We start from the raw sequence: 23,718 nt of genomic DNA, 5'->3' as shown, positions 1-23,718 counted from the left end.
AAATATAAATTTTAAATATTCAAAACTTTACATATATATAATAGATGAGTCAAATAAATATAATTATTTAAAATAATATATATTTTTTAATATTTTTTAATAAAATATGGGTTTCAGACTTATCAAATGATGTCTAGGATCAACTCGGATTCATACCCAACCCACATTGTCTGGGTCTAGACCGGTCAGATATTTTTGACACCCCTATGCTATATAAAAAAAATAGTAATAATGAGCGGCCAACAAATAAGCCAAATTATGGTTTAACCCCTTTTCTTCCATGAAATGGTATTAATTATGTTTACAAATTTAATCAACTTTTACCTTACAACTAAAAATTAGCAAATGCCTCAATTTTTTATTCTATAACTTAAAAAACTCCAGCACCTCATTCCTAGATATGCCTACTTCTGATAGTGAAATATGTGTATGGTAAATTTTTTTTAAAAAAATAATAATAGTACAATCAAATTTCTACAGTAAGATCTTACGAATTATAATTACCAAGCACAGGTTTCATATATTATAGGAGTCAAAATTTATTGTATGGTAACCATATCAGACCAATATTTCAACGCAAGATTGCACGAACACGTTGTAAATGTACAAGCTCTTGTTCATGTACAGTACTACAGTGCACTGTAAAAATGTTCAATTTACTGAAACAACAGCGTTTTGATAATTTTTCTCATCTGAAGTATGACTTTCTTGCACATGCTTTTATATCTTTTTTTTTTTTTTTCTCCTCCTTTTTCCTTGTAGTAACTGTACGTGGCTTACTTATAATTAGATTAATATGTACAACTGTATATATCTAATTATCTGTTTTTTTTTTAGGAGATCTAATTATCTGTTATTTGAAAAGAAACAGTAAATATATATCTCTGACGATTTGGAAGATCATAATGGCAAAATCGAAGGGATTGCGCGTGAAAAGAGTTAACATGTACTGCCAAAATCATAAACAAATGAATAAATGCGCTCACCAACTGATAGCTTGGATGGTAGAGACGAACCCCACTCTCAATTTAATGTTCTGCACAGCAATTCAATGAGTTATGGTAAAGAACCGAGCTGACGCCATTAATAAAACTTGCATTAGATTGCATTGCTGTTGGGTTCCAATTAATTTGTCTGCCTTGCCCTGCCCAGTGTGGCAAGCACATTTACATACAGCCATAGATTTTGTAGGCCCTTGAAACTATCTTGATATCTTTGACTATTTCCTTGACTAGGGAGGTATCTTGATCACATCTAAGCCAAATCCCACATGCACCTACCCCAACCCGAAGGCACATCATCGTCAATGATCATCACCAACTTTTATCTTCCATATATAACATAATAACAAAAATCGAATTATTTATTTATTTATTTGAAATGCTTGAATATACAATACATGAATTAAGTCGGTTGATTTGAGTGGCATTGAGATGTGATTTTATGTTGAGAAGAAACAGACCCCGAGTAAGCAATAGCGAGGAGAACGCCCAGACAAAATTAAAACGTGAATATAGTTTTTTTTTCATAATAACAATATTCCTGTCGGCAGTAGTTAGCTCTTGACCGATGCAGTTGGCAAAAGAAATTAAGAAAAAAGAAAGGAAAAAAAAGCTCAAATTAACTGATATTTGCATTAACATCTATTGTTTAACCGCGCGCTGAAGGGAAGAATGCTGGAGACTGGAGCACCAGCAAGGCTAACAATTAAACATGAGCTGGCAATAATTAGGTAAAAATTACTATTTAAAGACTTTTTGCTTGAATTCATCTATAGGATCATTTCTTATATATATATATATATATATTATCATTAAAATACATGCTTATTGATAACAATATTGTATTATAAGTTTTAAGATTCAGTCATTGATTCACCGATCATTCATTTAATATACAAGAAGGTATTTAGTGTTCCTAAAGAATTAAGATTTTTTAATACTCCTGGAGCATTGCTTAATATTTATTATTATGATTGGTTGAATTATATACATGACAATTCGCAATTAATGAATGAAAATACAGCAGTGCTCCAGAATCCCGAAACATTTCCACGACATATAGTCAAGTTTAAGGCTGTGGCCCGACAAATTATTGACCTTACTTTGCTTAGTGTAACATAATGCATGAGCTTCGATAACTTCATATGTAAACTTTAGTTGCTTTAGCTAAAGTTCTATAACATCAGTCATTTCCATTTAAAAGACAGAAGAAGAACAAGAAGAAGAAGAAGAAGAAGAAGAAGATAAAACACGCGATTAAATTATTTACGTTTAATATCTCTGAAGTAGAGAATTACATTACAATAACATACCAAAAACTCTCAAAACTAAAAATCAAAAGCAAACAGTAACTGAAACCAAAGTAAACGAACTATCACACGAACATGACATGAAAACTAAACTTTCCTAATAACGTGCACGGGAAACCCTCAAACAGGAAAAACCTTGATTAATTAAAAGCAAGTAAAGAAGCCCTAATGTCTTCTAAGGCTCCAACTATTTCAAGGGAAAGGAAGCACTCCAGTGCCAACTCCACCGGCAGAACCACCACCAACGCCGCCACCAGAACCACCGCCAACGGCGCCACCCACGCCACCAACTCCACCAAGCCCACTTGAACCACCGAGCCCACTAGCACCACCGAGGCCACCGACTCCACCAATTCCTCCAAGCCCACTAGCACCACCGAGGCCACCGACTCCACCAATTCCTCCAAGCCCACCAGCACCACCGAGGCCAGTAACCCCAGCAAGACCTCCAACTCCACCAAACGGAAGCCCATTAGAACCAATGCCGGAGAAGCCACCAACACCACCGTATGTTAGAAAGTTCTTTTGATCATCAAGGCCAGCACCAGAGGGTGCAATTTTGGCAGCGTTATGAACCACTTGATCATCATGATCACTAGGCGTGTTTCTTGCCCTAGTGTGAACCGCTACTACAGCAAGAACAAGCATGACAGTGACACACCACTTTGCCATCTCTCTATAAGATTATTATTATTATTATTATTTGATTACTATTATGAATTTTTCTTCTTAGTACATGTGAACTATTGTTGCGGGAGTCTCCTTATAAAGGCGAAGAGGACATTGGGGAGGCAGTTGTGGGTAGTAAATAGAATTGAATGAGGGCAGCTTAGGTGGCACACTCACTCAGAAGGTCTGCTGTTTGAAATATATATTTTCAAGGATTCCTTTGTGTTTAGAGTAATAATGTTATAGGAGTCGTGGTAAATGCTTGGGCACCAGCTGAAAGAAAGTTTCTGCGATGGCCAGGGTGGCAAATGCTAACAGAAATAAACATGCATGTCAGATATGGTGGTGACACATGAAATGCTAATTAGGGATGTGGCATTCGGGCATGTGATATGCAGAGAAACATTTGCCCAACCAATCAAGTAATTACATTTGGTTGGAAGAAAAGGGCCGAAATGAAGTGATTGACTCAATTCTGGGTATTATTAATTTCCTGGACCATTTCCAATGACATGAAAAATTTTAAACTGTGTGTGTGACAAGGAACCTCACCTTTTTGAGTTTTGAGAGGAAATGCAAATACTAATTAAGCAGTGAAAAAGTAAAATTAAATGTTCTTGCGTTGCGGAGAATTAAGTAAAAAGTCATCGAGCCATTTCACTGAGCTGTAGTCCATAACTCATGGTACGTAGAAGCACGTGGTCAATTCTAAACATCAATTTTTTTTTTATATAAAAAAAAAACTCTAAACATCGAATTAATTTGTAAGAAATATTTCTTCTTTTTTTTCATCTTGGTAGTGGACTTCTATATCAAACATTTTCTACTGTCATTACACTTTTTATTCTGCTAATTAATTTGCTTATCTAATCCAAAAGAAAAAAAAAAACTTATCTCAACTAAATTTGCGTGTTTTGATTACTTTACTCACTCACTTCGCCAATCTAATTTTCTCTAACTAATGACTTTTGGGGAGATTGATATCTTACATTATCATATAAGATACATGATCATGTAACATAATTAAAACCTGACTTTTGGTTAACATGTACTGGCTCGTTAATTTAATAATAGAATCTGTCCAATCCCTTAGGACCATCGTAATTCAAGTGTTGGAAAAAGCAAAACACTATTTGCACACAAAATTATAAATAATTTGTACAATTTTGTATGCAAATAGCATTACTCTTGAAAAAATTTGAAGCAGATAATGGTTTTATATAGGGTAAGTTGATTATTAAAGAATTAGATTGTTTTGTTCAATCTGATTGGTGGTTACTAAATATAAAGTTTTCATTCAATATTTTAAGTTACTGTTGAGTTGTATTAAATATTGGTTGGTCAATGGAAGTCAACTGCTAAATTCAATCTCGACCTACATTCAATCTCTACGTAACAAGTTTATTTTTAGATCGGATACCTGCACATTCTAAGTCCACCCCAAGTATTTTCCTCTACACTCCACCATTCCCAACTCTTTACACCTAAATTGAGAAAAATCGTTTGGAGAAAATATTGGTCAACACTAATTGAATCGTTGACTTAAACTATAGGAAATAATAAAACATTTACAACTAAGAAAAGTTTAGTTACACGACACATAAATTCTCCACCAGTTTTGGTTTTTCCTCTATATATAGCAGTGTTTTTCAGCTATTGCACTGATGGATTATTTTTCCCCCCCTATTTTGCATTCTCTTTGGCCTCTTGACATGTTTGTGTCAATTGTGTGATAATTGTTTCTTGTCGTACGTATGTAATAGAAGAGTCCACAATCTGAAACTAATTCCATTAGAATCCGTTTCTTCTCTTGCTTATTATCAATATTATTTACTTAGGTGTGTATTTTTTTGACCCATTAATTCTTCCATAAAACGGGCCAAAATCACTTGAATTTAAAGTATTTTTCAACTATCTTATAAATTTTTGACTATCGTTAAAAAATAAAATAAAATAAAACCTTCTATTCTTAGTTGTGATAACTTTATTTACCAATAGTAGGAAAAGACAAAAGAAAAGGAACAAAACGAAAACACACACATCTCGAGTTTTATAGTCAAAATTGTTAGTATGACAAGTAAAGAAATTCTCTAGCCTGTATCAATTGTACTGACATGTTTACCAACCATGCATATGTAATTAGCAAAAACATTTTATTTTCAGTTACATTATAAATCGGTCAATGATATTTGTTATTCATAAAAATTTAGTAGAACCGTTTAGATAAACTCTGTGATAGCACAATTTAAATATATGAGTCTAGCATGAGTCTGATCTAATTTAAAATACTTAAAAAAAATTAGTATATACAAATACAATTAACTTTAATTATGAAGTGAAAAAGGAAGCAATTTGTATATATCATTATGTTATTGGGATGGTTTATTCCAGATTTAAAAGGTTAATAATGAAGATATATAACTGCATTTTCAATTATATCTTGGCATCGGATTAGGTATACAACATCGATCGGTAAAATCAATTATATCATCAAATGTCTGGATCTTGATATATAAGTCGGATCAGACGGATATACTTTAAGCTTACATATCACGTATGTTAAAACTGCAAATAACTTGAAAAAAGCTAAGCGATTATTCAAAACACGACCCAAAATAAAAGAACTCTTAACAACTTATAACCGACTTATCAAAAGTGAAGAAAGGCTTACACAAAACCGACTTGATTAACTGACATTATCCTAAAATTAAAGAAGCATGAAATGAAATTATAGAAATATCAAGGGTGAAGTAGGCCACCACCACAGTCACTGCCACTTCCACCCCCGAGACCCCCTCCGGCACCTCCACCAAATCCGCCACCAGCGCCGCCACCGATACCACTTCCAAGGCCACCACCTGAACCACCGCCGAGGCCACCTCCGAGGCCCCCGAGGCCTCCAGCAGCCCCTCCCAAACCACCAACTCCTCCTAATAATCCAGATCCACCACCAAGCCCACCTCCAATACCACCAATTCCACCGACTCCACCCCCGGCACCACCACCAACGCCAACTCCAGCTACGCCGCCAACGCCACCGAATGCAACGAAGTTCTTTTGGTCATTGAGACCATTATTGTTGTTTTTATCGAGCTTGGGAACATCTCTAGCAGCTGCTGTAGCACTAGCATGTGCAATTGCCAGAGCAAGTACTGCCACAATATACCACCTTGCCATCTCTCTCTCTCTTTCACTGTGCAAGTAATCAGGCTCTTGCTACTCTGCTATTGTCATTAGGTCTGGTTCCTTTTATAGGACAAGATCAAGTTGGTGGGCAGTTGCTAGTATTAAATGACTATCAATGTGAGGGCCATATCAGTTCACGTCCTGCATTAACATTGCGGTGTGATACTACATGTTCTGTACTGCTGTGAAGAACTCACAACAAGGAATAGGGAAAATTTATGATATACGGCCACGCATTTGTTTACTGAGGATAAAAACATAATCTAAAATTTTTAGCCAATGTAGAGATAGGGATGCTAAAGCATGGTAAAAGAAATAAAGAGTTACACATGCAGCATGTGAAAATGGAATATTCAAGGAAAATCGGCCGGATTTTGACAGTAAATGGAGACCATAAATTATACGGATTTTACATAATTACATTACGGTACAATTTAATGGGTCTGGACGAGGGGCCCATAATATATAACAAGAAATCCATCTGTAAGCTAAGTAAAGCAACACAGCATCCTAACTGTTAAGTTCTTAGAAAATGGCTGTCAACGATACTCAATGGTTGATCTGTTTCTTAAATGCGTTGTCGGTTTAGTTAGTTGAGCATTGTTCATTTGCTCTACCGGAAGTTAATTCATTTGTTACACAATTCTGGCGCACATTGAAAAAAAAAATTGTAGTGCTCTGGGGAACATTCGTTGTTTTGCATATTCTGAGTGATGGTTCAAGAGTTTCTTCATAGGCCAAGTGGGAAAGCTTGGCTTTCAATTAATTGGAGGTTGATTAATTTGATTCATATTAAGCCCAAACATTCGGGCATAGATGGAGGAAAATTGAGACTAGACGAGGCAAATGTCCCATTTGAGATTTCGAAAAATGTTTTTGAAAGTTAAGTATAATGAACAAAATCTCTTCTTCTTTCTTCTCTTTTAAATTATATAAAAAAAAAAAATTCTGTGTAGTTTAATTAAAAAAATTGGGCTTTTATCTAAACTAAGATTCTTGGACCTTATGGCGTTTGGGCTGTACATAGGCAAGTGACAAATCATCTCTTTTTCCGGGTTCCGAGGTGGGTCACTTGGTAGCAATTAGATTTATGGGGAGAGTCGAACTATTGACACTCCTCCATAATATAAACCGTTCTCGGTTCTTCTACTATAATTACATTAAAAGATAAAATAAATTTAATTAAACTCTCTCTCTAATTCTTTACATCCACACAACTAAACTAGAGTCTTTTATATTTTTTGTTTCCTCACCAACTCACGAACACTCTCTATTTTGAAAATTTTTCCTACTATTTTCTTGTTTGTTAGTTTTTATTTTTAAAAAAACTGTATATTAGCTATTTGAGTCCACTTTTAGTTTTACTTAATTCATACATATATATTTCCCAAATTTATTAGAAAAAAACTGTAATTGGAGTTTCTTTTTATTAACTGTAATTACAGTTGAGTGAAAGAAACCTAATAAAAAACTAGAAAAATATATTTTGGGAATTAAAATAGTTTTTGACTGAAAGAAATTTAAAAAAATAATAATTTGCAAGAGTGCTAATAACTTCACTCTTAAGTAAATTTTATTAACGACCTTCAAAATTGTCCAAGATCAAGAGTAACCTTATTCTAATTTTTGTTGCAACTCCTATGTACATAAGATACGTCTGGGCCATATTTTTTTCCGAATAAAATTAATGAGTTAATTTCGGTAATGTTTTAGAATTGAATTATAATTTATTATCTAAAATCTTGATAAACTTTAAATTATAATACATTTAGATTACGATCATTTTTGACAAGAAAACGGTGCGTGGGAGACTTGGATCGAGATTGTGTGCCGCTGGTTTCAAGTCCGTCCAAAATCCACACATGCATGCACCGTCGTCGGTTCTTCTCTGTTGGCTGGTCCTATAAAACAATAAGTATTTATTTTAAAACTGAAATGCGAAACCCATATATAGGTCTCGACCAGTAATGATTATTTCTATCATTTTCATTTATTGGAAAAGAAAAGAATTATCAACTTATTTATATATGTCAAGACATAGAGACTGACATCACAGTAGCAGCAGAGTCACATTCGTCATGTGGAGTTTAGCTTGGGCTCGGTGAAGGTGACGACTGTGTGTAATGCGTTGGAATATCTATTATTTATTTATTGATTGATTGATTTATTTCTTACTTCTTAAGAAACAAACAAATAATTTATTTTGGAGCTGTATTTTCTTCTCTGTATCTATCTTTTTCAAGACTCAATTCAGATGGCTAATTCTATAAAACTAAAAGCCAAATTAATATTGTATTTACACGTTTTTTAATTTTAATTTGAACACTAAGCTAATTTTAATCCACTGTCGTACAATATAAAATATTAATATTGTATAATTTGTATTTCCCACTTAACATTGTAGTTATATTTGATGGTAGGATGGCAACACACAACTCCATACAAAATTTGAAAAGGGATTTTTATTAGTATAGTGGAGAAATGCTTTGCAATTTTACACATGCAAAGCCTCAATTCTAGGTGCAGCTGGGAACAAGGCAAACAAAAACCCTAAAATACTGGGTCATCATCGGCCTGGTATTAAAATTCTTATTGGCCACCAAATTGGGACAAATTCGCGCATTAGCACATAGCGTTTTATGAAGCCACGTGTAATTTCCTTTCACAAATTCTCTTGCATTTCACTCTCTGCTCTCTTATTTATTATATATTTCCAGCGGGCTAGCTTATCAAAAAAATACAAAACTGTAAGCCTCATCCGCTAACCTTTTGTTTAGATAAATTGAAAAATATAAAAGAATGGCAAGCTTTTTTCCAACAGCATCTACTACTACTACTTTTCTAAAATGCGGCCAAGTTAAATCATTAGTTAAAAGGAACAATCCATGCGGCTCTAGGGTTTTTTTCCCCGCTGGGCATATCCAGGCGAGTCATAATTCCAGTTTCTGGTTAATTTACCCGTACGTCGAGTCTATTTTATCACTTCAGTTCTTATTAACTATTGTATGTAACATTATTGCAGGCATGTTTACGCCAAGAGGCTTCAAACATTAGTGATACAGCCGCTGACACATCAAAACGAGGCGCTGATGCCGTAAAGAGGGCTACAGAAACTGTGAAAAATCAAGCTGTTTCTGCTGCTGAAAAGGTAACTAAAATCTTTACATATGAGCATCTCATTTTAGGATCAAGATTCCTTTATGATCTGAATTTCTTCTAAATAAAATTTACTTGGATGATTACTAGTTAATAAATTAAAAATTAAAAATTAAAAATAATTAAATTATAATCATACACTAACACTAAAAAATTAGATTCTTTAAAAGTTCAAGAATGATTAAATCAGGAAAATATTTTAATCGGACATTTTACTATTTTATTATGAGAGAATGACACTTCGATTTCTCATTAATATTGTTTTTACCAAATTTTTAATGACACCTCAGTTTCTCTTTAGTGAGTCTTGCTAAGTTATATTTCGTGTAACTTACGGCCGTTATAAAATTCAAGTGGACCCCATTTAAATTTACAACATTTTGTATGTTTTGGGACATTATAAGATACATAGCAAAACCTCTCTTTAGTATTTTATTATGAGAGAATGACACTTCGATTTCTCATTAATATTGTTTTTACCAAATTTTTAATGACACCTCAGTTTCTCTTTAGTGAGTCTTGCTAAGTTATATTTCGTGTAACTTACGGCCGTTATAAAATTCAAGTGGACCCCATTTAAATTACAACATTTTGTATGTTTTGGGGCATTATAATATACATAGCAAAACTCCTCTTTAGTATTGCTTTTACCAAATTTTTAACCACCCAATTTATCTCTAGTATTAAAATCGTAACCAAAATGACACTGTCAAAAGAGTAAATGTGACACTTCTATAAATAAATAAAATAATTTTAATTTGCACAGCTCTAAAATAATTAATTTATATATAAAAATGTCATATTTGCCTATAAATACTGTAAATTTCTGTAATTATTTTAACATTAATTAGAAACGAAATGGGTAATTAAAAATTTTATTAAGTACCTAATTAGTGATAGAAAACAAATATGAAAAAGAGACGGAAGTGACATTCTCGCATTGTTTTTCATGTCCATATTGTTTTAACTCCATTATTGATTATTGTTTAATAACTTCGGTCAATATTTGGGAATCTGGTTTATATGCTACCGAGGTGACAAAAGATGTGAGTGGAGAAGTGACGCAAGCTGCAGGGGATATAACTGACGCAGCGAAGCAATCAGTGGAAGATGCATGGGGATCTGTCAAAGACACAACCCAGAAGATTAAAGACACAGTGGTTGGTAAGGCTGAGGAGTCAACGGAGTCCGTTGAACGGAGTGCCAAATCAATCAAGCCTAACTTCACTGCCTAACAATTTTGATTTGATTAATTAATTTTATCATTTAATTCTGCGTTAATTTCCTTTAATGCCTATTCTACTTTGTTTTCTTCATTTCTTCTTTAGTATTTCTGTATCAGGGATAAATTCGCATTTCGTTCCCAGTTTGCTAAATGACACGAGTATTTTCAATTATTCATTATTTTCATTTGGCCATTATATATACAGCATTTTCAATTATTCATTTTTTTTCTTAATCGTGTGATAAATCTTCTTCGTAAATTAGCCACAAATTCAGTCATTTTATATAGATAATATTATATGAACTGATATGACATATTATCATTGATTAAATTATAAATATACAAATTTTAGGCTTTCTAATTACAAATTAACAATATATAAAAGCTTTCATCTATAATTAGGGAAGAATTTACTTAATTAATGTTTAATTAAATCGTCTATAGTACAAATATAATTTGAAATCAACCATTTTTATGGCTGCACACATTGGAAAATTTTAGTCAGCGCTTTATTGGATATAACTTTCTTTGTAGTTTCACATATTATACCCCTATTTCTTCTTTAAAAAGAAGAATCTCTTTTGATTCTTACTCCTGAGAAGGTATTAGGTGGTTCAGCACCTCCACATCATCTAAGGCGGGGCATTTTAACTCAATTGAACCGAAGCTTGGCTATTCGGTTTGATAAATCAATTAGATAAATAAAATTATAAAAATATAAAAAGGAAATTAGATAAATAAACCGACTCAGTTTTATTCAATTCTGTTCTGGGATCACAAAGATTTAATTATGTTGGATTTTCCCAAAAAAGCCAATCAAATTTAATTGCATTCCACACTTTTTTTCAATTTTATGATTTTAAATTGAGTGACAAGCATACGTGTGTTTGTGTATACATACGATGAGTATAACGAGGGTCTACACTCTACACCACCTACTACTCTCATCCTATATCATACATCTTTCTCTCTCTTTAGAAACTAGTAATATTTTTACTCCTATATATCTTAAAGGAGAACACCCTCTCCGAACTTCAATTGATTTATTATATTCATGTCGATATAGTTTTTATTAGAATGATTACTAATTTCAGTCGACAAGAAATCTCTCTTTCATGTTCCCTTGCTTCGGTCAATCCAGTTCATTGTTGACTAATAAAATTCTTTATTTTACACTACGAACTTACTGGAAGTTCAAAATGATAAAGATTAACCTTTTTTTCTGGGCCAATGCCCATCCCTTAAACCTAACCCTTTTGGTAAAGATGACCTCTGATCGCTGACCTCCATCCACCGATATACTTCTCAAGGCTGCATCCGAACATCGCGTAACTTTGTAGGCTTTCGAGGATACTTTGTTTTATGTCATTTTTCCCATCAATTAATGCTTCAAATACTGCAACCAATATTATAGGTTTGATTTCATTATTTCATTGGGAGAGTGAATAGCTTTGATGATGCAGCCTAATTATGACCTATATTTTTATTATTAAGTAAAACACATACAAATAGATACGGCAATAACAAAAGTTCACCACTCTAAAGTATTACAGTGGGATACATAAGGCAATAATAAAAGTTCATCAATCTAAATTATTATAGTGGGATATAGAAAATTCACCATCCAATGATGTCCTATAAGAGATATACGATTTCTCTACTCACCAATCTAAGGAATCCACCTAAGAGATACAGAGTTGCATAAAAAAACTCTATCAACAGCACTCTTCTACATTACATTCTCAAAATCACCATCTTTTTTTTTTCCTAGAGTTACAACGTAATACTTTTATATACATAACTTAGAAGATCTCTCTGATCTTAAAATAAAGTCTCTATCGTTTAGAATTCAAATCAAACTTGAATCGAAGGTTTTAGTTGTAATGAGGTAGAAGAGAGCTAAGCAAAACACAATTTGACTTCGAGGTCCATTTCAACAATAAATCTGAACAGTAAAAATGCATTTAATCATATCTTAATGTAGAAAATTCCAAATCAAATATTGTAAAATTTATTAAACTTTTGACTCACGGAGCTTTCCGGTGATATAAAGCTTTCATTAAATCTTGATGGATTGATACTAGTAAATTTTATAAACTTGAACCTTATGTAGAATTCTTAATAGTTGTAACATTTACTGACAAAATCTTGAATATCTTTAAGGAGAGAGATCCGAATTTGATTTCATAAAATTGTTCAAAAATTAGATAAATTTAGTTTTCTAACAATATATAATAAATAATTTAATTACCTCTAAAAAAATACTGGAGTCATAATCTTACACTGTGCTCGTATTTTAGACTAAACTAATTTGAAAACGTTCCTGCGTCATTTGAGTTTCCCCATTCATCTAAAAAGCCAACCTTAACATAGGAATTAAGTTTGTTTAATAATCCTCCCTGACATTGCAGACTTATTGGCTTGTTAATCGGATATAATATATAGACGGCTTATTAAGCGGTTGAGCTTGATAATGACATTTAAGTTTGTTTGAATACTTCTTTTTTTTTTTTAATAACAACGTGCATGGTATCTTACTCTATCCTCAAATTAAACTTAACTTGTTGGAATTGAACCATTGATAATTACTTACACAATGAGAATCATCTGAATTTTTTTCCCTCAACTGCATTGCTCATTCGGATATGTCACGTGGATCTAACACAAGTGATCCATTCAACATGTGAATTTAATTCATGTATATTCAGACAAAAATCTTTATGTCAGACCTACTCTAACACTATCTTAAAATACCCGCTGACATAAAAGCTTAAACTTAAAAATTAGATATTAAACAACATTGATGTTCACCCAAAAAGAAAAAAAATCAAACAATAATACTAAGTACTGTTTTAAAAAATAATTTACAGTATAAATACAGTCCGTATTTAGTGTGGATATTTCTTCCCTATTGTTGATGTCCTCATTTTTTTTTTCCATACGGACATGCTTTTAAGTCATGAAATTTAATAGAGTCGGAATTAAATATTATTAAACCGTATGGGTTATCAGTACATTTGCATTTTAAAAAATAAGGACACCCATATATATATGTGTGTGTGTTCACATACATACATATAATTTGTTTCATATCATCTGAATAAAAATGTTTCAAATCGGTTATTAGATTAAATGGATAAACAACCTTTGGAGTACTGTGACTATATCTTTAGTTTCCTTTGTTAAACTCATTAAATAAGGTGTGATTATATGCAGAATTCAAACTACTGCAGGCTTTCTTCTCTAACCCCCTTGGTAATGTTTCTCTTAAAAAAATATATTAATTATACAAATGAAAAATGTACAGTTCTCAATATATTCTCCTGCCCACATTTCTTTTCTATTGGTACTAGTTTTTGCAGTATATACTTCTTTTCTAAGTTTAGATCACAGAGATTAATTATATTATATTTTGAAAACAAAGTATGTATTTGATCTTTGAATATTTCTTAATGCTTATCTATAGTTGCAATGTTAATTTATAAGAAGTGTTGCACTCTCAATTCTTTGACAGGAGAATTGTTCCCGTTTAAATTAGTCTTTTTTTTTTTTTTGAAATTATCAGGCTTGAACTATTGAATTATTAGGGAAGACAATTGTGTTCTAATCTCACAGGATCTGTTAAACTCATTTAGGATCGGTTCAAAAAATAATGAATCCAGTGTTTCTCAATTTGGATATGGATTTAAAAATGGAGCAGAATCGAAAACAAAAAGAAATTAATGACCAACCAAAATTAAACCGACCAAATTTAAAGTTTCTGATTCCATTGCAATGGTTCAGTTCGATTTCATATATATAATACTGATCCGGTCTGGAATCTTTGATTTTGTTAAAATTCAGAAAAACTATTTACACCATTAGATAATTTCTAATATATATATAAAAATGATGAAATAAACGAGAGAGGGTAATATTACGACTTTACCAATGGGGAGTGTGATCTTATTTTGTGACGTATGATACAATCGTTTAATTTCATATCAAAATGTCAAACTTCAATGGCTAGCTGTTCCGCACTCTAAATTCCCAGCAGTTCAATTGGATCCAAAGTCCACACGAAGCAAAATCGACGTGGCAAGAGACAATTGCGCAGAAAGTCGTCCATGACACGCAGTACCACGTGAAGAAGAACCACCATCACAACAAGAATCAAACAAGAAACAAATGGTAAAAATGGATAAATCGTATGGCTGTAGAGTACGGAAACAAAAGAAACCATTAAGCGCCGCGCCCAATTGCGGCCCTCTGCATGCAACAGAAAGCAGTATGCAAAACCAATTGGATACGTAGCACGATATAACAGGGCTGTCAGATGATTGTTCAAATAGAGGCTGTGAATGCAGCCGGTGCTTTGAGTATCAGATAAAGACGGATTATCGAAACCGGAGACTGTGGCTATTGGTTGATGGGAAGCAAGGTGAGGGTTAGGTTACGTCAGAACTGCACGGACACGTTGCAGCGATCTGTGAAGTCCGCCGCTTAGCCAACGAATCCTGACAAACCTTTGTGAAACCAATAGAAACCGAGTCGGTCCACGCCCCTTTCCCTCTGTCCAAAAAAATTGTTGACGTGAAAAAAACATAAATTGAGGTATTGTGAACCTGCACTGTTATATGAAAAATACATTTCACTCCATCATTTTAACTTATTCGAGTAGGATTTCATATGCCAAGTGTGTTGATATTATGATCCCTCCTCTTACAGCATGGACAGAAAACAAAAAATACCCTTAAGCAATTATCTTTATAAGTCAGATATTAAGAGTGAGTTTTATTTACAAACCACTTACTAGTTTAGTTGTGGATACACATCTTCTTATTATGCTTAAGGTCTATTAATATGAGTTTCACGTATTTTCTTCTTTTACCTGGGAGTAAAATTTTGGGATTTTTTTTTAATACATATTCTAAACTGAACTTTAATTTTGATATAAATTTAAGTACGTAGGATTTCTTCTAATATAGATTCCGACAATAATTTATTGCACTACATTATGTGATGCGTTTTTTTAAAATATTATTCATATTATAAAAAAAATAGAGTTAGATTTGGACGTAAGTTCCCAATAATTTATGTTAACAGAAAGTCATAAGATAATATTATTTATCCACCTCTACCAAGAGTGAAATTAAAGTTTAAAGTTTAAATCTTAAATATTGTTACATGTAAATATAATTAACTTAAATTTAAATGTTATTTTTTCTGAAGATCTTGAGAGATTATTAGTTCATTTCAAATTATTCTCATTGTCCTTTATCTTTTCTTTTTAACTAGAGTTATTATCATTTCACAACCTTAATAATTGTAATATATCAAATAATTGTCTATCATTTGTTACTGTATCTTTATAAAACCTATCATTTTACTATATTAGATAACATAAAGATATAATAATAAAATGATAGAATATAATATTATTAGTTGACGTAAAATTATAATTAACAAAATGATAGAATATAATACTTTTTATAATCATTTGATATATTACAATTTTTAAATTAATCAAACGATAATAATCCTTCCTTTCATTTTTTTTTTCTTGCGTTAAAGTATTAAATCAAGACATAAAGGAATTTTTATTAGAATTAAATAGGTACATATATACTTGGCATGGGGAAATGGTGTTATTTGAAGAGAAAAAAAAAACCCTGAAAAATTGCAGTTATTGGTGATTATATCATAGTTAAAGTAAGCGATTTCTATTACTCATAAAGGCTGAGGCACCGCTGATTGGCACCATTCAGGTGAGAACGTATGGCTGGTGGCACAAAATCCGGAGTGAGGCTGAGAAAGTAGCGGCACGAGGTTTTGTTTTTCTTTTGTTTTGTTGTTTCTTAAATCTCTATTCCTCTCTCTCTCTAAAACTAACCCATTTCTCTTTCTCTCTCTTATTTAAACACTACTTTCTCAAAGTTAATTGTATTCTGTATGAACCCAAAAAACTGATTTGAATTTATCCACAAAAAAAGGTTACACAATTGAAAGTTCTCAGAAAATTCCAGAAAACGCATGGGGGTTAAAAACTTGTTGATGATTTTCAGCATGTGGGTGGATGGAGTCTCCAGTCTCCGTATATTGTCTCTTCTCAAGGTGAGAATTTGGGTTGCCTGACTGAGAGAAATATTTGATGAGAAATTTTGTGAAGTTTTAATATTTTTTTTTTTGGGTATAATTTTGTTTTTGTGGTACGTTTGATGCTGTTATAATTAAATAGTAGTAAAACAGAGTTTGGAGAAGGGAGAGGTCACTTTCTTTCATATGGGTTTAGATATTTGTTTATATTATCTTTGTTGTTGATAAAACCAGATGCTTTATGTTGCTTCTCTGTTGAGGATTTGATATCCAAAGTGGTTCCTTTCTCTCTTTGCTTCCTTAACCACACACAAAAACAATCTTCCCACTTGCGGTACTACTTGTCCATCCGTACCCAAAAGAACTAAAACCTTCACTCATTATTATCTCTTTCTCAAAATCTATCTGGTAACCACAGAATCTTGTTTCAACTTGCAAAGTCAATTTTTTTTTTTTTTAGGCATATTTTCCTATACGAAGAAGCTTGAAACCATGAAGAATTTGCAACTGCATGGTGAAGATCTACATGCAAGATCCAAAATTGAAGCAAATAATCATACTGGGTTTCAAGCTATGACTGAAGAACAAGTGACGGGAGCTGGTGCTGAAAGAGAGATCTACATGCAAGATGATTTACTTGATGTGGATGACGCTTCAATCTTTTATGCAGACTTCCCTCCTCTGCCTGATTTTCCTTGCATGTCTTCCTCTTCATCATCTTCGTCAACTCCAGCAGCGGTGAAGGCTATTACCAGCTCGGCGTCCTCATCATCGGCTTCTTCGTCTTCTTCAGCAGCCTCTTGGGCGGTTTTGAGGTCAGATGCAGAAGAAGATGTTGACAAAAAGAATCATCAAGACCAATCAGGAGATGCTGCAACGCAGCCAGCTTTGTCTTCAACTGCTTCCATGGACATCAGCCAGGCGACTGATACCAGTATCGACGGTGTTGGTGTGGATTGCATGGACGTGATGGAGAATTTTGTTTTCATGGATCTACTTGATAACAATGATCTATTTGATCCTTCTTCGATTTTCAACCAAGACGATTCGCAGCCTTTTGAAGGGTATCAACAACAACAGCAGCAAAATCAGACACAACACGAACATCGACAACAAGAACGTGATCAAGAGTTGATGATGCAGAGCAATAATGGAGATAATAGCAATGAGGATGGTGGTGCTTCGGATGATCTAGCCATGGTGTTCTTGGAGTGGCTGAAGTCAAACAAAGAAACCGTTTCAGCTGAAGACTTGAGGAACGTCAAAATCAAGAAATCAACCATAGAGTGTGCTGCTAAGCGCTTGGGTGGAGGCAAAGAGGCCATGAAGCAACTGTTGAAGCTGATTCTTGAATGGGTTCAAACTAATCACCTTCAAAAACGGCGCATGAGAGAAGCACTGCTCCCAGCCTCCAACAATAATAATAATCTTCCCTATCAACAACATTTTCAAGATACTTTCCAAAACCCTAACCCTAACCCTAACCCTAACCACAACTGCAATCCTATCCCGCCTGAACCAAACCCTTGTTTCGCTCAGTCATCGTGGATCGGACAACCGTCTTTTATTCATGATCCGGCAACTATGGTGACGGGCTTTCCAACCCCGGCTGTTGGGTATATGGGTGACTCATTTGCAAATGGAATGTCTAATATCAACGGCCATGGCTATGCTGCGCCTCCGAGTGAATATCACATGCTTGAGACTACTCGATCTTGGCCACATTCTCAGTTTGGATTGGCCTCAAATTATAACTCATTTTCAGATAACAATCTCCACCCGGCCCCGCTCCACCCGCAGGCTTTTACTGGGTACGGGAATCAGTATCCTTACCCGTATCTTCCAGGACATGGAGAACAAAGATTAATGAGAATGGGTTCCTCTGCGACTAAAGAAGCTAGAAAGAAAAGGATGGCTAGGCAGAGAAGACTTTCAACGCACCCCAGGCATCAGCATCACCACAATAACCAGCAAAACCAGCTTCAGGGTCAGAATGCGGACCAGCATGCAAGGTTTGGCAGTGACAATTGCAACCCTGCGGCACAGACCAACTCTGGAAACTGGGTCTTTTGGCCAGCTTCTGCTGGTGGTCCGGCTGCTGTGTCACCCTTGCCGCCTGTAGATCGGCAGCCTATGCAACCACAGAATTACCAACGGCAGCCTGCATCAGATAGACGACAGGTGGATTTTTTTTCTTCCCCGGTGGTTCTCTTTCTTTTGAGATAAGCGGCTGAGATTTGAACTGTTGTCATTATGTATGATTAGGGAAAGAGTACAATCGTTAAGTTGTTGAATAATTAATATCCCTATTTTTTGGCAAAAAAATAAAGTGTTTGGGATTAAAGTGGATGAATTTATCTTTCAGGGATGGAAGCCTGAGAAGAACTTGAGGTTTCTTTTGCAAAAAGTGTTGAAGCAGAGCGATGTTGGTAATCTTGGAAGAATCGTGCTGCCAAAAGTATGTTTTGCCATTTTTTTCATTTTTCTTTCTGCTCTTTAATTTGGTTGTCAAAGATCCATCTGAAAAGCTTAGCTTTATGGTTGATCATTTTGTCTTCTTTAAGGGGTTGATTAATGAGTATGTAAATATGTACAGAAAGAAGCAGAAACCCATCTCCCGGAGCTGGAAGCGAGAGACGGCATTTCTATTGCCATGGAAGACATTGGAACTTCTCGTGTTTGGAACATGCGCTACAGGTATTCTAAGATTAGCCTTCTTAATCGATTTCATTTTTCATTCTAATTTATTAGCATCAATTTCTAAATCATTATCTGTATGGGATTTGTTTCCTCTTGGAGTTTCAGATTCTGGCCAAACAACAAAAGCAGGATGTATCTCCTTGAAAACACAGGTGGGCATTTGATTTATAACATTAATTATAAAGCTTTCGGAAAGTATATTGCTCTCATTCTCATTCACGTCCCCATCTTTCAGGAGATTTTGTTAAAGCAAATGGACTTCAAGAAGGAGATTTCATAGTCATATACTCAGACGTCAAATGTGGCAAATATGTAAGAATTCAGCTCAATCATTTTCAAGTTTTTTTTCAAAATTAAATCTTATATAAAATGTTATTCGATGTCTTAATTAGTTGATACGAGGAGTGAAGGTACGGCAACCAGGGCCGAAATCTGAGACCAAGAGAACAGGAAAATCGCAGAGAAACCAGCATGCAAATCCTCCATCAGCTGCAATGGGTAATGGTTCGTCATCTTCTTTACAAGTCCCTCAAACAGTGAAGTAAGAGGGAAGAAACAAAGAAATTAGATACCCAACAAACTCTTGCCACCTTTTCTGTCATGCATGAATATGAACAAACAAATGGACGGCCAGGATCGTCTTGGAGATGTTAACTTTTGTTATACCCATATATATATTTCTCCACCAACTCATACATCTTTGTTTTCTCCGTTAAATATTTATATCGCTAGCTGCTGCGAATCACAACTGCCTGTCGCAATTAAGGGCGCTAGTTTTGGGTAGCCCATGATCATGATCACACCTTTTGGTTTATGATCTTATTAGTACATATATTTTATAGTGTATGTTGTTTTAATATCAGGTGTGTATTAATTAAAAGTGTTATATATCACCGTGGGTGTCCTTTTCATTCTCTTTGAAGGCACACGATGCCGTATACTTTTTATTACTGTTATTTATATAAACTGTGCTGGCTGCTGCGACATTATACATATGGAATTAACAGTTTAATACTGATATTATCTCATGAGAGCCTCTACTCTAGCTGTTATTGCTGTGGGTTTAATTTGTAACAAAATTGGAATTTAATTTTAAAGTTACTTGCGAGGGATATAAGCCAGGTTGATAATTGTTAGGATATGACGGCTTTGCGAATCTCGGTAAAAGATTGCAAATTGAGATGACCGTTTCTTTTAACGGCGTGGCCAAAGTAAATATTCTTTTATTATAAATATTGCATTTTTTTTTTAATTTTTGGAAACAAGCAGGAAGGAATTTAATTACCAACAGTAAACAGGACGATATCATATCTATCTAGAAAGCAATATCTCTGTGGATCGAAATCGTGTTTCTAGTGTTTTCTTCAGTTCTTTTGCATCATTTTGCACCGAATAATGATGTTTGTGCCAAAAAGAGTGCAAAAATTAGTATAAAAATTATGATTTTTGTCATGGAGTAAATTAAATTTTCTTTGTTCTATAGTGATGGTTTATATTTTTTTTCACTAATTTTTGTGCACCTTTCCACCACCTTATTAATTAATTTTTTTGACTAGATCGGTAATGAATTTGTAGAAACTGATCTTATACGACTTATAATTTTTATATAAACTTTTAGTACCTCAACTCTTAAAAAATGTTGTTGTAATTAATTAATGTTCCAAAAACAAACTATATGTAAAGAATGCGTTTGGCACATTATATTGTATTATACTGTATTGCAACCAACAAGCGCATAGATCAACTAGAATGGGGTTGTTCTATCTTAACCAAGGTCCTCGGTTCGAGGCTTGGGAATGCAGCTGTGTTAAATACTTGTTGGGAGAACTTTGCCCCCCTAGTGGTCCTACCCGACTCGAATCTGCATTAGTCGAGGCTCAATATAGTCTTCAGATACCAGATAGTTTAATACAATGAAAAAAAATATTGTATTGCATTAGCATTATATTATAATAATGTTGTACAATGTTTGGTGTTACACTATACTGTATTAATTTTTTGTTATTAATTTAAATTATATATTTTAATATAATATTTATTAGTACCTAGAAAAATACTAAATATGAATTCTTAAATTTTAGAAATTTAACATTATTTTTTTGTATAAATGTAAAAAATATCATAGTTTTTTTATAAAGATCGAAGCTCATATCCTTATATTTTGAGCAGCATAACATTTATTTTTCAGTATTTTCCAAATATATAACTTGTGAAATAAAGATCGAAGTAAATAATTTGATCAAATAATCTCTAAAAATTATCATAATGTAATGATATTTTATATTATTATTTTATTAATATTAATATTAAATTATATTATTTAAATTTATTCATATATAAATATCTATTATTAGTTATATGAAATTGTTAATAATAATCAATTTTTATTTATTAATTACTATAACATAATTAAATCATGCAATATGATGTTATATTTTTATTTTTATATATTATTAAGTACTTATTATTAGCTATATTAACTTATTAAATATTAATCAATTTTATATATTAATTTTTAAATAATTAAATAATACATTATTTAGTCATATTTTTAATATAATAAAAATAAAATATGAATAATAGATAATTAATTTATTAATGTATGTTAATAATTATGATGTAAAAATAAAAGAAAATAAAAATGCATATTACATAATATTATATTAAATTAAAAGTTTTATTTATTATTAAAAAAAAAAAGCAAAACACTAATGTGTAATCTATTACAATTTATTTCTAAACAAAGCATTGATATTAAGTTAATGTGAATAATATTTTAATACCCTATAATCCTATGTTCACACACCCAAAAGTCATCATCACTATAGGTTTAGATTTAGATACAAAAATGCCACAACAAATCTATATTCATGTTAAAATCTACAATTATTTAAAATGAAAGGAGAGAGATAAATAAGAAAAAAGGACAATAACAAAAGTTCCATTGAGGTGATCTTTGGAGGACTATATCTCTCTAATAAAGTGAAGAAGTAACTGGTTAACTCGTTTGCAAGCAGCGTTAGCGGAACGAAGAATTAAGAGTTGCATAAAAAATTTGTGGGATAATATCTTAGGCTCCGTTTGGGACAACTTTTTAAGTAGAGCTTATTTAAGTAGAGATTTTGTTAGTAGAGCTTTTATAAATAGAGTTTTTACCCAAAAAAAATTTAGTTGTTTGGTTGTCAATAACTACTTTTATTAAAAATTTATAAAATTATTTTAATAGACAAGTTTTTAAAGTTATGTTGTGAAAAGAATAAAATAAGATTGTTAAATAAGTAGAGAATATTTTAGATATTTTAATATTTAAAAAAACTTTTCAACCTCTACTCCCAAAAACTCAAAATTTGGGCTTTTGCTAGTAAAGAGAAAATAACTTATTTAAGTTTCAAAAGCTCTATTAGAAAAACAACCAAATAATAACAAAAATTATGATAAGAGCTTATGGGATTAAATAAGCACTTATGTCCATTAAATAAATCATATCAATCAGGCACTTAATGTAGCCTTGAAGTCGAATTAAAAAATTCACTCCAATAAATAAGGGCTTTATTGTTAAATATTGAAATAATTTATTCTCAAAAAACACAAAGAAGAAGATTTGAACCTTTACTTTAACGAGAGGCAAATTAAGAGAGAGCTAGCGGAGTTGTAGCTTGGCATGTAGCTCTCACAATAGTCCTTGTGAAAAATATTTGGGCCTAATTATTTCTTTTAAAAATTTCGTATAATCATAGTAAATATAAGGCTACGGTTGCCTTGGAGTCTTTAAGTTAGAGCACAAATAACCACATACGCAAAATGATAAATAATAAAAAAAATACGTTATAATTTTGATCGTGTGATTATAAAAAAATATTTTATAGTAGTGTGATTCCAACATAGCCGGACCCTAAAAACAGATAATATTCATATTGTTCTTTAACACAATTTTTCATAATTTCTATACAATTAGTAACGTTCATATAAGTTCCAAAAAAAATTAATATATAGAACTAGAATTAATCATTTTAGTCTCAATGAATAAAATTCATTAAATGATTATTATAATTTAACCTTAATTAAAATAAGTACTCAATTTCACTTATTTCTTTTCTCTTTCCCCTTTTCTTCTCCTCTCATTTCTTTCAACTAAACATACAGCTAGAGTGCTCAACCAAATGATTTCCAATCAACTTTATTGATTGAACTACCACCCAATTTTAAATATTAGTTTAAGATTTGCTTACTCCCCTACCTTTTTGAGAGAGGGGTGGGAGGAGAATATTTCATTTCGCCACTGCTGAATGATGAGACAAACATATTACAACATATACAACCTTTAGAAGCTACCCTTTAGGCTATGGCCTAGTAAGCCTTGAAAAAACAAATTGTTGTTTTGCATTTTACACTGAAT

At 32.7% G+C, this 23,718-nt stretch overlaps 3 protein-coding genes across 4 annotated transcripts; 2 read left to right on the top strand and 1 right to left on the bottom strand.

The window, feature by feature from the left end:
- Nucleotides 1-2,240: 2,240 nt before the first annotated feature.
- On the bottom strand, nt 2,241-6,219 carry LOC107177279 (glycine-rich cell wall structural protein-like). The gene is made up of 2 exons (XM_015530911.3): nt 5,752-6,219; nt 2,241-2,700 (listed from the first exon to the last, which is right to left on the bottom strand). The coding sequence occupies exons 1-2, from the start codon at nt 6,155-6,157 to the stop codon at nt 2,504-2,506; spliced, it is 603 nt and encodes a 200-aa protein (XP_015386397.2). The 5' UTR covers nt 6,158-6,219; the 3' UTR covers nt 2,241-2,503.
- A 2,746-nt stretch (nt 6,220-8,965) lies between these two features.
- Nucleotides 8,966-10,557, top strand: LOC107177267 (uncharacterized). The gene is made up of 3 exons (XM_052436088.1): nt 8,966-9,091; nt 9,189-9,314; nt 10,357-10,557. Exons 1-3 carry the CDS (start codon nt 8,966-8,968, stop codon nt 10,555-10,557), a joined length of 453 nt encoding a protein of 150 aa, XP_052292048.1.
- A 5,780-nt stretch (nt 10,558-16,337) lies between these two features.
- On the top strand, nt 16,338-20,233 carry LOC102618534 (B3 domain-containing transcription factor ABI3). 2 transcript variants are annotated; one of them, XM_025098426.2, is made up of 7 exons: nt 16,338-16,640; nt 17,083-18,803; nt 18,988-19,080; nt 19,219-19,319; nt 19,422-19,474; nt 19,558-19,634; nt 19,715-20,233. In XM_025098426.2, exons 2-7 carry the CDS (start codon nt 17,115-17,117, stop codon nt 19,865-19,867), a joined length of 2,166 nt encoding a protein of 721 aa, XP_024954194.2. In that variant the 5' UTR covers nt 16,338-16,640; nt 17,083-17,114; the 3' UTR covers nt 19,868-20,233. The 2 variants fall into 2 exon arrangements, with proteins under 2 accessions (XP_024954194.2, XP_052292119.1); XM_052436159.1 differs by having other exon boundaries at nt 16,340-16,640; nt 19,428-19,474.
- The last annotated feature ends 3,485 nt before the right edge of the window (nt 20,234-23,718 follow it).

Source organism: Citrus sinensis, chromosome 3 (genome assembly GCF_022201045.2).
Source record: "Citrus sinensis cultivar Valencia sweet orange chromosome 3, DVS_A1.0, whole genome shotgun sequence".
NCBI lineage: Eukaryota > Viridiplantae > Streptophyta > Magnoliopsida > Sapindales > Rutaceae > Citrus > Citrus sinensis.
Note: the sequence above shows the minus strand (reverse complement) of the source record. Positions and strands in the feature narration are given on the sequence as shown.

What these genes read in the sequence shown, in the direction of transcription:
- LOC107177279 (XM_015530911.3), bottom strand. Translation starts at nt 6,157, where the DNA reads ATGGCAAGGTGGTATATTGTGGCAGTACTTGCTCTGGCAATTGCACAT. An exon ending in TCTCGGGGGTGGAAGTGGCA is followed by an intron (nt 2,701 to 5,751) that starts GTGACTGTGGTG and finishes GAATTGGTGGAG; the next exon opens with TCGGTGGCCTCGGTGGTGCT.
- LOC102618534 (XM_025098426.2), top strand. Translation starts at nt 17,115, where the DNA reads ATGAAGAATTTGCAACTGCATGGTGAAGATCTACATGCAAGATCCAAA. An exon ending in GAAGAATCGTGCTGCCAAAA is followed by an intron (nt 19,081 to 19,218) that starts GTATGTTTTGCC and finishes AAATATGTACAG; the next exon opens with AAAGAAGCAGAAACCCATCT. An exon ending in GTTTGGAACATGCGCTACAG is followed by an intron (nt 19,320 to 19,421) that starts GTATTCTAAGAT and finishes TTCCTCTTGGAG; the next exon opens with TTTCAGATTCTGGCCAAACA.
- LOC107177267 (XM_052436088.1), top strand. Translation starts at nt 8,966, where the DNA reads ATGGCAAGCTTTTTTCCAACAGCATCTACTACTACTACTTTTCTAAAA. An exon ending in TCCCCGCTGGGCATATCCAG is followed by an intron (nt 9,092 to 9,188) that starts GCGAGTCATAAT and finishes ACATTATTGCAG; the next exon opens with GCATGTTTACGCCAAGAGGC. An exon ending in CTGTTTCTGCTGCTGAAAAG is followed by an intron (nt 9,315 to 10,356) that starts GTAACTAAAATC and finishes TATGCTACCGAG; the next exon opens with GTGACAAAAGATGTGAGTGG.